At 33.5% G+C, this 16913-nt stretch overlaps 1 protein-coding gene across 1 annotated transcript; it reads right to left on the bottom strand.

Moving 5' to 3' along the window:
* Positions 1-567: 567 nt before the first annotated feature.
* On the bottom strand, positions 568-1959 carry LOC147014210 (uncharacterized). The gene is made up of 3 exons (XM_085850716.1): positions 1551-1959; positions 1260-1454; positions 568-1163 (listed from the first exon to the last, which is right to left on the bottom strand). Exons 1-3 carry the CDS (start codon positions 1641-1643, stop codon positions 849-851), a joined length of 603 nt encoding a protein of 200 aa, XP_085706842.1. The 5' UTR covers positions 1644-1959; the 3' UTR covers positions 568-848.
* Positions 1960-16913: the final 14954 nt, after the last annotated feature.

A 16913-nucleotide genomic window follows, 5' to 3' on the forward strand; every position in this document is an offset into this window, starting at 1 on the left:
CACTCGAGGGCCAAGTCCGAGGTGTATAACAGTATATAATGTGTGTCAAGGGGTGGACGTTCTTACATCTGTGAACCCCAAACACAGAATCCTCAACTGAATAGTCAAGGCTTAACTTTTGTTTGTGTGTGTGTGTGTGTGTGCAATGGGAGCAATAGGTTGGCGCTTCACTCCCTCCTACTATACACCGTTGTGGACACTCGAGGGCCAAGTCCGAGGTGTATAACAGTATATAATGTGTGTCAAGGGGTGGACGTTCTTACATCTGTGAACCCCAAACACAGAATCCTCAACTGAATAGTCAAGGCTTAACTTTTGTTTGTTGATGTGTATGTGTGTGTGTGTCCCAACTCTCACATTCAAAATCTCAACCCCAACCCTCACATTCAAAATCTCAACCCCAACTCAATCCTCACCCAACACAGTCTTTTTCAAAATGAGATTTCCACCTCTATATATATATATATATATATATATATATATATATATATATATATATATATATATATATATATATATATATATATATATATATATATATATATATATATATATATATTTTACGTTTTTTTTTTTCTCTTCTTCCAATTCTGTCTTTTAAGGCTTTCAGGTTTGATGACATAGAAAGAGGGAGTAAGAACTTTCTTGATAGGTTTAAATCCCAAAGAGTGGTAGCATTTCAAGTCTTCAAAATAACCCCAACTTTCCAAGTCTCCAAGGTAGTTATTTAAACCATCAAGGCAGAACTCATTTACTGATTTTTTCAAAATTTGTGAGTCTCCAAGGTAGTTCCCATATTTAGAACCATCTTGGCAGAACCCTTTTCCTGAGTCTCCAAGGTAGTTATTTCAACCATCAAGGCAGAACTCATTTACTGATTTTTTCAAAATTTGTGAGTCTCCAAGGTAAAACTTGTATTCTGGCTCATCAACGTATAACTTGTTCAGTGGGTATTGTCTTGATAACTCACAATGAGTACTATTGCTGTAAAACTCTTTTTCAGGATTTTGCTGGTCTCCAAGGTATAACTCTTTGGTTGGGTCATCAAGGACGAACTCGTTCTGTGGGTCTTGGTCGCTCATAAGGTCTTCAACCAAGCCAACAATTTCGCCCCAAGTTGTAGCAAAAGCAGTATTTTCATTTCGTATTTCAGACACAATTTCCTGTGAGAGAAAATAATAATGTATTAATTAAGTTATTTAATTATTAAATGAGTATGCTTCAATCAAAGTTTGAAAATAGGAAAATAAAAATCTTACCTCAACAGATAAGAGGTTTGAATCCAGTTCATCAACTTGAAGGTTTAGTTCCATACAAGACAGAGAGTTCCAAGGAACACCAAAGTCATCCCACTCAAGGTCTTGCTCGTTCTGTAGGTCTTCAACCAAGCCAACAATTTCCCCCCAAGTTGTAGCAAAAGCAGTATTTTCATTTTGTATTTCAGATACAATTTCCTGTGAGAGAAAATAATAATGTATTAATTAAGTTATTTAATTATTAAATGAGTATGCTTCAATCAAAGTTTGAAAATAGGAAAATAAAAATCTTACCTCAATAGATAAGAGGTTTGAATCCAGTTCATCAACTTGAAGGTTTAGTTCCATACAAGACAGAGAGTTCGAGGCAAGCACACAGCACACCATTGCCAGCAAAAACAAATGTTTAAAATGGAGCCTGGGTTTGAAGCTTTTATAGAGAAAGACTGGTGGGTGTGGTTTCCTTTGGAAATTCCCTGGGCAAGCCAAGGCAAGCCTTCATTGGGAAATTTTTCAAAACCATAACATCCTGTAATTTTCTAGTGATTTCTTTGTGAGTCAGAGATGAACTGGAAATGATGTAAGAGTGGGCGGGGCTTAGCAAAAGTAGGCGGGGCTTAGGAAAAGTGGGCGTGGCTTAGAAAAAATACCTTAAGAAAAGTGGGCGGAGCTTAGCAAAAGTGGGCGGGGCTTAGGAAAAGTGGGCGTGGCTTAGAAAAAATACCTCATGAAAAGTGGGCGGAGCTTAGTAAAAGTGGGCGGGGCTTAGGAAAAGTGGGCGTGGCTTAGAAAAAATACCTCATGAAAAGTGGACGGGGCTTAGGAAAAGTGGGCGTGGCTTAGAAAAATACCTCATGAAAAGTGGGCGGGGCTTAGCAAAAGTGGGCGGGGCTTAAAGAAAAGTGGGCGGGGCTTAACAAAAAAATAACCTGTGGCTCAGGAGGTGGTCAAACAAGAGCATTAAGAGAAGTTTATCATTTCGTAATGGCACAAAAGGGGTATCTTCAAAAATATAAAGATTCAAATGTTTTGTTTGTCAATATTTTAGATGGGGATTATTGTGCAAAGAAAATTAAACTATTGAAGGAATTTGAGAATGAACAAATCTTTATAGGTTCAATGAGTGAGCTGTTCAACACCCAGGTGTTCAATTCAATGAGGTTCAACCTCCAAGTTAAAAGGGGAGACAAATAAATATACCTTGGGATAAAAAGGGGGTTTATTTTTAAGGAAAAAAAAAGGGAATCGCTGAAAATCCCCCATTCATTTACATGGGGAAAAGTGAGCCAGAATCAGTATTCTTACCCTACTTACCAGCATGCTCGCACTCACTTTTCCGACCTCGGAAGGATGACAGGCCAAGTTAACCACACCTGGTATTAATTATTATTAAACAGCTGAGTGGGATTTGAACTCAGGACCCTGGGATCCAAAGGCCACTAGTAGGGTGAATATACTGATTCTGGCTCACTTTCCCCCATGTTAACGAATGGGGGATTCTCAGCGTTTCATTTTTTTTTCCTAAAAACAACCCCCTTTTTATCCCAAGGTATATTTATTTGTCTCCCCTTTTAACCTAGGAGCACTTTTTAAAAAATAACCAATGCATATTGTTTAGCTCACTCATTGAACCTATAAAGATTTTCTCAAGTCGGAAAGTCGTCGGGTGAATATACTGTAATTTGTTAAAGGTGATTCTAAAGAAATATTTAAAACATGTAAGTGAAGGAGATTTTAAAAAGCCTCCCCTTTTAACCTCGGGGCACTCTTTTTCAAATAACCAATGCATATTGTTTAGCTCACACATTGAACCTATAAATATTTGTTCATTCTCAAATTCCTTCAATCGTTCAATTTTCTTTGCACAATAATCCCCATCTAAAATATTTAAAAAATAAAACATTTGAATCTTTATTCTTTTCAAGATACCCCTTTTGTGTCATTATGAAATGATAAACTTCTCTTAATGCTCTTGTTTGACCACCTCCTGAGCCACATATCATTTTGAGATTATAGTAAATTGTTTTTCCATTGTTCAATTGATAACCATCAAAGTTTTCATTCCATTCAAGGATATTAATTTTTTTCTTTACATCCTCTAACTTACTAGTTTTTAAATTGATTCGCTTATTTGTTTTATTTGCCTTTGTTTTAGCCATTTTTTCAATAGCTAAAACTTTTGACTTGTGTTTGTTATGGCAGAAATATTCCCTGGTGTTTTTGAAAGTTCATTTATAAATAGATGTGTATCATAGTTGGCGCTGTTGTGAAGAAAGACTGGAATAAAAGAAGGAAATTTATTATTAAGATTACAACAGGAATGAGCGGGACCTCTATATTTACCAGTAAGATGACAATGATCCCTAACTTTAGACTCCTCAATTTCCTCCTCACAAATATGACATATATTGTTCTTTCTGAATTCTAATTTTTCTTCTTCGGTTAATTTCATCGGTTCATTTGTTTCTTTCATTAATTTAGTTAGTCTTATACAATCCTTTTCTAATCGTTTTACAAACTCTTGTGAAGCTTTTTTTCCACTATAATGTTCAAGTTTATTATACTTTTCTCCAACAGATGATTTTATATAATAACAGAAACCACAAGGAATATGTTTTTTATATTTATTTGTATATGATTCTTTTGGATTAGGAGAAACAGTATTTATCTTTTTTAGGATACATTCAAAATCAGCATATATCACAAATGGGTGCATGATAGATTTATTACAATCTTCAAAAGCAATCTTTTCACCAGGTTTAGGCATTGTAATTAGAGCTGATTTATGATTAGTACAATATTTTGAATGTTGTTCTTATCGTTCTTTTGTATGAAATGAATTAAGACATCGCTTACAAGGATATATTTTGTTTTATGTTCTGAATACCTGAGAAGATATTAATCTTGATAAATTATTGATGTATGTATAATGTGAATTCCTTCCAACACTAAAATATAATAGATCAATGTTTGTTTCTTCATTTTTATAGTTCTTTGAAATTTTTAATACTTGAACTTTGTTTGTATCCGTTAATCCATATACATTGATGTAAAGATTATTCTTTTTCTCAAATTTAGGAATATCTGTTAGTGGCATTGGGAATTTAAAATCTTTAATGTCCAAGGTATTCTCATATTTCATATATTGTTTGACTCTTTCTGAATTACAATTTGGTGGATGTTAGTGAGCAAGAACAGACCAGAGAAAACATTTATTATCATTGTTCTTAATATTAACAACTGCCTTCTTTAGTTTTATCTCTTTTGGTAATTCAATATAAGAAGAATCTTTAAGAGGGTTTGATTTTAGGATGTGTATATCTAAAAAGATGATTTTTAAAATATTAAATCCACTTCCTACCACTGTATTATTAACATCCTCCTCTTGTCTTGATAGTTCTTCATAAACCCCACTATTCAAAAAATCTTGAAATGATGTAATAACATGAATATCTGTTCTCATACAAGGAGTTTGTTCTTCATCTTGTCTTTTCATATTCATTTTCACTCCCATATAAAACTTTAAAGTTTTCATTTCTTTTAATGTCTTTTTAATAACCTTTTCAACATCAGGTTTCACTATTTCAATTGATTCAGCTATTGATGATGGACTGGGTTCTCCAAATTGAAAAATCCTTATTTTTATATGCCCTTTAAATGCCCCATCATTGTTTTCAATATAATAGTCTCCCTTTACGTTAAACTCATTTTTCTTGTGTTTTTGTGATTGAAAGTGATTCTTATAACAACTCTTCAAAACATCCTTTGAGCAGATATCACAATGTTTTCTTTCCAACGCAAGAGGAGATATTTGATGAAATAGATTAAATGAGTGTTTGTTGGTTCTAAGGTGTTTTTTATAATGTTTATATTCGTGACTACAAACATCGCAGTATGTTGCATTCACCATATTTATATTATAAAACTTTGCTTAAACTAAAATTTTCTTGATGAAAATTTTGTTTAATTTATAGGTGAATCTGTGCTTAAAACCATTTTATCCTCCAACTTTTTTCACTTAATAAATACAATGTTTCAAGACACAAAAGACAAGTTTCAATCAAACTCTTCATTTGTAAAAGATAGTGTGAAATATGTCATGGATGTAAAATTGAACAAAGATAAATATAACAACTATTGGATAAAAACAATTATGGTGGATAAGATGAGTTCTTCAATTTCCTTCAGTGGAAGGGCTTTTGGGATACCTGGAAGAACATCAATTAAAGTATCTCTAACAAAAGTTTCTCCTCTCTTCTGGTAATATATTCAAAACTAGAAAAAGCAATGAAACAAGAAAAAGTATCAAAAAATAAAAACCTTATGGATGAAGCTTTCGAAAGAAAAGATAAGACCATCTGTAATATGCAAGGTGAAATTTGTATTGTTTTCAACAACCCTAAAGATGTAAATCCTGATGAAATAAAGGATGTTAATATATCATGTGAAATGACATTTCGTTCAATAGTAGTTTAGGATCATTTTAAAATTACCTTTAATGTAAAAAATGTTGTAGTTGAATCTGGTGATGAAAAAAAGTATATAGATATCAATGGTAATGTTGTTTCCACTAATTAAATATGAGTCAATATTCAACTGAAGATTTTGAAGATCATGAGAGTGATTATGATAGTTTTATAGATGATTCTGAAGATGAACTTTAGTTTAAGTAAAGTTTTACTTTATAAATATTCTAGACTTCCCTGATTCTCCATGTGAAAAACTTGAGAATTGTCCTGCGTGTGATAGAGTGGGATTAAACACAGAGTCAAAAGCCTATAAACAATGTATATTCTCTGATTATCATCTATCTATAATTCCAGCAATGTGTGTGTGTGTGTGTGAGTGTGTGTGTGTGTGTGTGTGTGTGTGTGTGTGTGTGTGTGTGTGTGTGTGTGTGTGTGTGTGTGTGTGCGTGTCTGTGACCGCTGTTTCTCGACAACCACTGGTCCGATCTAATTGAAACTTCCCAGGAATATTGCTGGGGACTTGAGGATGTGCCTTTTCAATGTTTGATATTAATCGGACAAGTGGTTCCCAAGTTATGGCCATTTATTTACCAAACCAATGACAAGACACATTGTTACGTGGGTGTGGCCGATTGGGGAAGGGAAGCTCAGCCGTGTTCCCCATTACGGGTTACAACTACGGATTTCCGGATAATGATGACTTCGTGTATTCTAATAATTTCTCTATTTCTTATGCGCATTTATAGATAAACACAATGCCCCAAGTTATGATCGTTTTCATATTAGACGGTGCATAAATTTCGGTAACATCAGAGTGCTGGTATGCTCCGAACCAGGAAGTAATTTTTTTTCTCTCTCTTCTCTTCTCTTTTTGTTTTTCCTTGCCACGACATTGTGAAAAGGTAGAATACATTGGCACTAATTGAATAATCGGGTATTAAAATTAAAATTGCGAATAATCGTAACTGCGAATAATATGCGAACTTCTGGGCCACGCACGTACGGGCACGGGAGAGCGAAGAAACGGCCTGTGTGGTTGTTGTTTGTTGCTCGCGGTTTGAATATTTATTTATTAATTTTTTTTTTTATTTTATTTTTTTTTACGGGCACGTACTAGTGTAATTAATGATAATAAAAAATATAAAAAGGAAAATAATTCTTTTAGATTTACACCAAAAATGAATTACTTTACAAGATTGATTTTAGAGAAATGAATGTAAAGTATGAGGGTGATAGCACACCTTTCCTTACAAGGGAAGAAACTGAACGTATAAGAGAAATGTTCAAAGGATTGTTGTTATATATTATTCACGATTGTCATTTTCAGGGAAATATCAACACAAGATATTGTATAAATGAAAGAATGGATTATCTTGAAATTAAACCTGAACTTAGGATAAAATATAGAGTTTCTAAAAAAGCCAATAATAATTAAATAACCTGTTTTCCAAATATATAAATGAATGATTTTTTTTACCCATTTGGGAAAATAAGATAAAATTTAACAACCATAAAAATCTCCCAAATTCAGTAAGATGTCTCATAGTTGGTTTAAGCGGATGCGGAAAAACCTGCTTAGTTTTGAAAATGCTCCTGACTCCCAACTTTTTAGATTATGATAATTTAATAATTTTCACAAAGTCGAGTTTTCAACCAGAGTATCAACTACTCTCACAAGGTTTTAATGCTGGTCTTCAAAAAGAAGATATAATCGGTGTATTTAAACTTCAAAAAACCTAAATGATTATAACATTGAAGATATAATACAGCTATTTTGTGATACACAGAGATGTAAAAAGAAATCAAAACCGATAACTTGTATTCTTAGTGATAATACGGATGATATACTGTCTCCCCAAGATTTGGATAAATCAAAAAAGAACCTCGTTATCTTTGATGATTTTGTTAATGAGAGAAACCAAACGATAATGGAGAGCAACTTCACAAGAGGGAGACATTCTTCTTGTAATTGTATTTATCTGAGTCAATCGTACTTTCAACTTCCTCGTCATTCCATCAGAAACAATGCTAATACTTTTATTTTATTCAAGTTAAATTTAACAGATATAAACAATTTTTGGAGAGATAATTGTTCTACATTATGTAGTAAAAAGGAATTTGGGGATTACATGAAGCACACGACTGAAAAATATAAATATATTGTTGTGAAACATGATGAAATATTAAATGATATTTTCCAATAAATAAATGGATGCGAAAGAAAAAGCAAGAAGATATAAGGAACATCAAGAGTTGGTTTCAAAAGTCGTAAAACAACAGGAAGACATAAAGAAGAAACGCAGACAGAAACTAACGGGTGAAGAAGCATTTGAAAGAAAACAAGAGAAATTTTTTAAACCACTTTTAAAAACTTCTAAATAAAAAATTGTAGATGTTTCCACAGTTCCCACAACATAATACACTCCTAAAAAACTTCAAATTATAAAAGATTTCAGTCAAATGATGGAGGAAGAATTAGAGCATATAGGAGAATTAGAATATGATGATGAGGGATTATTTCAACAACTGGAAGAGAAAAATCAACCCCCAGATTATATTGTGAATGCTCTTCAGAACAATGAATATTCAGCGGAATCAAAAACCAAAGCAGGACTCATTCCAACAGAACAACCAGCAATATTTCATCTTGTTCAAGAAAAGGTATTGATATGAATGATGAATTAAGGTTCTTGAGTTCTGCTCAACCCCCTGTTAAATTAACCCCCAGATTAATGCTTCTTCTCACAAAAGATGGAAGACAAGCTTCAACTGTGAGGGGTGAATCAAAGTATTTTGATAAAACATTGGATATGAAAAATAATGACGATAGAGTACATATTGATCTGCTGAACACTCTTAATTATAGGGTTAGTATTTCTGGTAAAAGTAGAAAAAATGAGGAGAAACACATTATTCAGGCTTTTAGTATCCTTGGTTCAGGTATTAGTTTTCTTCCAAATGACCCATCGCAATTAGTTAGTAGACTTATTGTTGTTAGGTGGTAAGAAGGCTGGAAATAACAATTGTTTCAATGAAGCATCAGCCATTTTAGATCAGTTGATAAACATCAAAATAATTAATAAATATCAATATAAAGACATTTTATCTCATACTAAATAAGACGAGAAGCATAATCCTGAGTTTTAATTTCACAACAAGCGACCACACATCTTCATTCCCATACCCACTAAAACTTGACCCAACAAAAGAATATGAGGCATCTTTATTGTCCATGGAAACTTATAATACCTTATTTAATATAACTTAGAAAAATGACAAGTTTAGTTATCATCCTGGAAGTGGATACAAAACGATAACAGTCTCAACCGGAGCATATGAGATTTCTCAAATATCTTCTGAAATTGTTCGTCTTATGAAAGAACAGGGTGATGAACCAAAAATTGTTGAGATAGATATTCAAAAACATACTTCAAAATCAACGATTAAACTTAAAAATAACGACAAGGTTGATTTCACAATTGATAATTCATTTAGAGAGTTATTGGGTTTCTCCTCAAAAAAGATTGAAACTAATGGGATGTTTTATGGTGATAATGTCATTCAAATATCCTCAGGAATAAATTCGGTATTAATTCACTGTGATTTGTTTGATGGTGCTTATAATGATGGAATAAAAACAAACACAATATTTTCATTCAGCACATACTCAACCCCAATTGGTTATAAATTTAATATGGAACCAAAAAATTTGGTTTATCTCCCTGTGTCAGGAAAAACCATACACAGAGTAAATTTTAGGATAACCGACCAAGATAATCGTAGGATTTCTTTTAATGGAGAAGTTATATCCATCAGAATTCACCTACGTGAAGTTTTTCAATAAATAAATACGATGGTTATTGTGAGGAAACACGAGTTGGGAACATATAAAATAATTACAGGGGATGGGATGTTCCTTTCCCCATACTACAAAGGCGAAGGTATGTATCTCGGTAGAGGATACTATAAACCTAAGAGACAAAGGGGTGTCGGACATCAATTTAGAGATGGGATAATTGATACTCTAATTCGTATCGGTTCACCTATTCTTAAACATAAAGACCTAATTGTTTCAACTGCTTCTGCTGTGGGAAATATAGCAGGTGCTGTAAAGAGCATAAAAGATGCCCAAATGGAATCTCATAAATTACAAGCATTAAAAGAAATTAAGAAAGGCAAAACTCTGTTGTCTCCCCAAGAACGACATAAAATAATTAAAATACTTGAGTCAGGGTTTCAAAAGTTTTAACATCTTTTTTCCTAAGTAAATACAAGTATGGAAGCAATTGATAGTATCTATGATTTGGATGATACCATTGTCATCTCATACTCTACGAAAAAGAAGATTACTTCAAGGTAAATGCAATAACTGGAACAGACTGGAATGCAAGTGGTACAAAAAGTTTTGAAATAAATAATCAACAAACTTATTTGAATCTATCCGAAAGTTTCTTGTTGTGTAAATTTACATTCACTAAGGCTGGGAATAACACTAACGCTACACTCGTTAATGATTTCTTCTGGAAAATGTTTGTGTTCGTTTGTACATTGGAACACAAGAAGTTGAAGCGGTTGATTATGTCTCTGCTGTATCTGAAATGATGAAATTTACACGATATTCATTCAGTGATAGAATGGGAAAGGGGTCTGTCGAAGGTTTTATTCCTGATATGCCAATGAGAACAACCACAGACCCTGGATATATTCAAAGGAAAGGAGCGTATAATGATGAAACAAAAGCAGTTAATAGTTTTACTGTGGCAGTTCCTCTTAAAGGTATATTTGGATTTTGTGATCATGACAAAGTTCTCTGGTCTTAAAATTAGATTTCAACTGCAAAGGAATGATAATGAAAATAGATTACTTTTTGGTGCTGGTAGTGCCTTTGGTGCTCAGAATAAATTTGTAATTGATGACATGAGTTGGTATCTTAGTAAATATACTCCTAATCTTAAAACAGAAGAGATGTTGAATAGAAGACTTGACTCAAAGAAACCACTCAGTGTATCATACCTCAAAAGAAGATGTCAATACGTTAAACTAAACCAAACCACTTGTACGTGGAAATTGGGTGTTCTGGAAGGAAAGCCACGATATCTGTGGATCATTAAAAAAAAAAAACACATGGTGATTCTGCGACTGAAAAGAATAATGCATAGAGTGATAATGCTAAGGTGAAACAACTTAGTGTTTCTCTCGATGGAACATTTTATCCACAAGATAGATTGGAAATTAATTGGCAAAAAAATGATTTTGCTGAAGCATACAAGTCTTACCAAAAGGTGTGTGAAAGTAATGGAAATAAAGAACCTATTTTGGATATGACAGCATTTAAAAGTTTGTATACAATCTATGCGTTTGATCTGAGTGCTCAAAAGGAAACTATAAAGTCGAATCGAGTGGATACTTCTCTATACATTGAAAGAGGAGAGAGTGAAGAAGTTGATACATCTTGTTTGCTTTTGGAAGAAACAGAATTACAGATTAATACAGATAATGGTGTTATGATTAGTCTCACATAATTTTTTGTTAAATAAATGAGTGGCAAAGTACCAACTGGGGTATATGTTAATCAAATCAATCTTCATAAACTATCTTGTGTTCAAAATCAAAAGCCTTGTACGATTAACGTGAATACAATTCAAAGAAAAGGAGCAGTAAGAATTGATGTTTTGCTCACAAGAGAACAGGTTAAAATCTTGAACGATACTGGCTCACTTAAAATTAAAATGACAAAACCAATGTTGAAAAAATATTCAATGAGAGATGAGTGGAGGATTTCTCCCTTTTCTAATTCCTTTATTTGCTGGTTTAAGTGCGGTTGGAGCATTGACTGGTGGTATTTCAACAACGGTGAAAACTGCCAACGAAAGGAAGGCTCAACTCCGGGCTTAAAAATAATTGGAAAGACATAACAAAGAGTTGGAGAAACAAATTAGTGGAAGTGGTGTAATTGTAGATTTTCCTGAAAAACTTGAAAGTCTGCCTGATAAAGTGAGATTGTTAGTTGGAGATATGCTTTCTTCTATCGCACAAGCAGGTGTAAAATGAACTAAAAGGGGTAATGGATTATATCTTTCTAATAAATAAATTTGCATTGATGAGTGGTTTAAAGAATTTGGAAAGAATATGACATCAAATTTACAACTTGTCAAATATTGTAAGAAATTAAAAATTCATAATGTGGTTATTTGTATGAGAGATGAATTAACAAATGTGCCTAAACATACAAAGAATATTATTATGAATTTGAAGATAATAATGGGAACGGTTCTCATTGGGTTTGTGTGTTTAATAGTCAAGACAAATATTATTTTGATAGTTTTGGTCTTCCACCACCTGTTGAAGTCATAAAATTCTTACAGAATGGTGTTTATCAAACATTTCAAGTCCAAGAATTAAAATGCAAGTGCTGTGGTCAATTATATCTCTGTGTTATTTCAACTCAACAAAAATGAAAAAATTTATGACATTATTTTTCATCTAATATAAATGACTTATGTTGGTAAAGATGGTTCTATCTTTGGTGTATCCCAAGAACTGGATATTGATTTATCAAATTATTACACAAAGGCACAGGCTGAACGACAGAAATATAGTATTAACAAAAATATTAATATGAAAAATGTTTATAAATTAAAAAATTATCCAAGCCCAACTGACGCGAATGACTTGGTGAGATGAAGTGATTTATCACAATATATATCCTTCAATAAAACGGCCGTGTATTCCAAAGATACAGAAGTGTTGATTTTATCTCCAGGTCATAAAGAATTCACAGTTCCAATTAAAATAAATTTTTATAAAGAAGGGTGTATCGTTTGTATGAGAATAGAACAATGGGGGTATGATATGAATGATTTAGGATATAATTGGTCATTTATAATTGACCGAGAAGACCTGTAACAATTAAATCAGTCTCGTAAGGAAGAATATTATCCACTTGGTAAAGAGAATGAGTTTTGTGGAGCCACGATTAGTAAACAACAAATAAAAGAATTTAATAAGGGTAAATATAATAATGGTTTTGCCCTCGTTTATATCACGAAAACAGAAAAAACAGGATTATTTATAATAAGTAAGGAAATACAAAATGATTTAACTATGGGAAGATGGGGAGGTGTTTCGTGTCATAATATTATTCTGTCATATATTTCTAATACATAAATGACAGCAAGAAGGCTTCAAGAAAATTATCATTTCTGTGTCCAAGCATACCTTCAAGAAAAGGGTATTCGGTATTTTAATAAATATGTTCTACAACATAAGAATGAGGTATTTTCAATAAAAAAAATGGTTTTATACTGATGTTGATAAACCGACTACTTTGGATTTCATTAAAATGTTATATAATGAAAAAATTATAAAGTTAAGAAAACGTAAGGCTCTTTTAGAAATGCAGAAGAAATTTTATTGGTTTCCTATTGTAAAAAAAAATATTTTGGATACAGGAATCACAAGAAATCCTGATGAATATATGTATGATATTCTATGGGGTGTAAGCGATTCAAGGATAGTAAGGGACGAGGAAGGAGTTGAAGAGAGAGAAGAGGAGGAGAAGAGAGAGAAGGAGGAGAGGGAGAAGGAGGAGAGGGAGAAGAGGGAGGAAAGAGCAAGAATAAATATATATGAAAATATGGAAACCAGTGAGATTAAAAAAAGATTGGAGGTATTACAGAAAATAAATAAATCTCAACGTATCGAGGAGGAAAACAAAGAATTGACAAATCTATTAGCAATATTTTCGACAAGACTATTGACATCGTTTTCAAGGACAAGATATTGACTTTAAAGTTTTTCAATTTTTTCTGAAATAAATGGAGGAGAGAGTGAAGGCATTTCTAAGGATTCTTTATGTTTTACAAATTAAGATTCAAATGTGCATGTTGGAAACTAAAAAGGTTTTCGCACTCTGTAGGAATTTTTCTCATAAATAAATGAGTTATTGTCTCAAATGTAAAAAGAAAACTAATACGAAAAATATTTCATATTTTAAAAGTAAAAATAACAGGGTCATACAAAAAGGTATATGTTCGGTGTGTGGTTCAAAAAAAATCAATTTATCTCCAAACACAAACTCGGAGGAGATATACAAAAGTTTTTTATCAGGAAGTAAATTTACAACTACTGGAATACCAGGGGAATTACATCTACCAGGGTATTCTTTCTGTGGTCCAGGCACAAACTTGGATAAAAGATTAGATGAGGCAGACAATCCTAAATCATGGAGTTAGCCCATCAATAGGGTTGATGAAGTGTGCATGAAACATGATATTGATTATGGGAATACCACAACTTTGGAAGAAAAGCATGAAGCCGATAGAGAAATGTATAATTTGTCTCTGATACAAAATCCAACCTTGAGAGAAAAAGTTGATCGGTTCATCGTGAAGAAGATGATCAGTGCTAAATTGAAACTTGGACTTGGAAATTCAAAAGACTTATTGGCTGTAATGATGTCATTAAGATTGAAGAGCAATTAGCTGATGAATTACATAAACCAATATTCACAATGTTTCAGAGAAGGAAGGTTTATTCCAAGAAAGTTGATTATATCTGGTTCGCTGATTTGATTGAACTCAATAATGATAAGGGGTACAAGTATGCTTTAAGCGTTATTGATTTGAGGAGTAGATACGCATGGGTTGTACCATTAAAAAACAAAACAGGTAAACAAAACAACATCCAATTTTTATGGGTTTTGGTGATTATTCTCACATAGTATAACTGTGGATCATCAAGGAAATCTCCATTTTTCAAAATGTCTGAAATTTGTGGGTCTCCAAGGTAAAACTTGTATTCTGGCTCATCAAGGTATAACTTGTTCAGGGGGTATTGTCTTGATAACTCACAATGAGTACTATTGCTGTAAAACTCTTTTTCAGGATTTTGCTGGTCTCCAAGGTATAACTCTTTGGTTGGGTCATCAAGGACGAGTTCGTTCTGTGGCTCACAAGTTCTTCAACTAAACCGACAATTTCATCCCAAGTTGTGGCAAAAGCAGTATTTTCATTTCATATTTCAGATACAATTTCCTGTGAGAGAAAATAACAATGTATTAATTAAGTGATTTAATTATTAAATGAGTATGTTAAAATCAAACTCTGTAAATAAGAAAATAAAATCTTACCTCAATAGATAAGAGGTTTGAATCCAGTTCATCAACTTGAAGGTTTAGTTCCATACAAGTCGTAGAACTCCAAGGAACCCCAAAGTCAGCACAGCATTTTAAAAAATGTTTAAAATGGAGTCTGGGCTCGAAGCTTTTATACAGAAAGACTGGTTTCCCTGGGCAACCCCAGGCAAGCCTTTTGAGTCAGATGTTGTAATGTTGTTTTGTACAGTCAGATGTTGTAATATAATGTTGTGTTAGAATGGAGAATTTTTTTTTTCAATGAAGGATTCTTTGAAAATTCCTTGGGCAAGCCCAGGCAAGCCTTGTGAGTCAGATTTTGTAATGTTGTTAGAATGGAGAAATTATTTTTAAAAATGGAGGATTCTTTGAAAATTCCTTGGGCAAGCCCAGGCAAGCCTTCGTTGGGAAATTTTGTCAAAACCATAACATTCTAGAATTTTCTGGTGAATTCTTTGTGAGGTGGAAATGAAGTGGAAATGATGTAAGAGTAGGCGGGGCTTAGTAAAAGTGGGCGTGGCTATGGAAAATACCTCATGAAAAGTGGGCGGGGCTTATGAAAAGTGGGTGGGGCTTATGAAAAGTGGGCGTGGCTTATGCAAAAAATAATCTGAGGCTTCGGAGGTAGTCAGGCGAGAGCATCAAGAGAAGTTTATCATTTCATAATGACACAAAAGGAGTATCTTGGAAAATATAAAGATTCAAATGTTTTATTTTTTAATATTTTAGATGGGGATTATTGTGCAAAGAAAATTAAACTATTGAAGGAATTTGAGAATGAACAAATCTTTATAGGTTCAATGAGTGAGCAAAACAATATTCATTGGTTATTTGAAAAAAAGTGCTCCGAGGTTAAAAGGGGAGGCTATTAAAATCTCCATTCACTTACATGTTTTAAATATTTCTTTAGAATCACCTTTAACAAATCACAGTATATTCACCTGATGACTTTACGACTTGAGCAAATCTTTATAGGTTCAATGAGTGAGCTAAACAATATGCATCGGTTATTTAAAAAAAAGTGCCCCTAGGTGAAAAGGGGTGACAAATAAATATACCTTGGGATAAAAAGGGGGTTTATTTTTTAGGGGAAAAAAATATGAATCGTTGAGAATCCCCCATTCATTAACATGGGGGAAAGTGAACCAGAATCAGTATATTCACCCTACTCCCACTGCCGTAACCATTAGACCAACACCAGGCATATATTCCCACAGATGGTTTTTAAAGTAGTTCCAGGGAGCTTATGGGATGACGCGTTGTCCGTCTTTCTGTCCACAAATACTTGCAACTTCTTCTCAGAAACGACACATACGATTTCAATGAAATTTGACCACATTCTTCATCACCTGTGGAGGCATTAAAAAACGGCATCTGAACGGGCCTACAGAGGGAGTTTACGGGGCAGAGTGGGGGGGGGGGGTAGTCGGTTGCCTCCCCAAAGAGGTATATGCTTTCTTCTCAAATGATACACACAATTCCAAAGAAACTTCACAACAACCTTCGTCATCCATGACATACCAAAGTTTCTTCATGACATAATAACAATCTGACTCTAAGGGGATAAGGGGGGTTGCCCCCCAAAATATGTATTTGCTTTCATCTCCAAAACTACACATGCAATTCCGATGAAGCTTGACTTCCATCTTCACCACCCATGATGTACTAAAGTTTGTTCACGATATTAGAAAAAATTGCGGTCACGGAGGGTCTATTTGGAGAGGGGGGTTGCCCCCCAAAATATTCATTTGCTTTCTTCTCAGAAACTACACACGCAATTCTGATGAAACTTGACCACAACCTTTATCACCCGTGATGTACCAAGGTTTGTTAAGGGCATTAACAAAAAAATCCATCAGTATTTACTTTCTTCTCCATTATATATTTTGTGGGTCATCCATGCCTAAAAGTGATTGCCTGGTTATCTTATCTCGCCACGACCAGGAGAGCGCCCAGGGGTATTGCCCCTATTTTTAGTATCTCTGTGAGGTTCTTTGTCTTTTTTTCATTCCTGTAGTTCCAGCTATCACTGGTACAACTTTGGCATTCTTCAGC

This window comes from Eptatretus burgeri, chromosome 13, assembly GCF_056783735.1.
Source record: "Eptatretus burgeri isolate ZD-2024b chromosome 13, Ebu_testis_v1, whole genome shotgun sequence".
Lineage (NCBI taxonomy): Eukaryota > Metazoa > Chordata > Myxini > Myxiniformes > Myxinidae > Eptatretus > Eptatretus burgeri.

Bases quoted from the DNA above. Each gene is read 5' to 3' on its own strand.
- LOC147014210 (XM_085850716.1), bottom strand. From the start codon at position 1,643: ATGGTGTGCTGTGTGCTTGCCTCGAACTCTCTGTCTTGTATGGAACTA. The intron at 1,455-1,550 runs GTAAGATTTTTA...TTTCTCTCACAG, and splicing joins CAAACCTCTTATCTATTGAG to GAAATTGTATCTGAAATACA. The intron at 1,164-1,259 runs GTAAGATTTTTA...TTTCTCTCACAG, and splicing joins CAAACCTCTTATCTGTTGAG to GAAATTGTGTCTGAAATACG.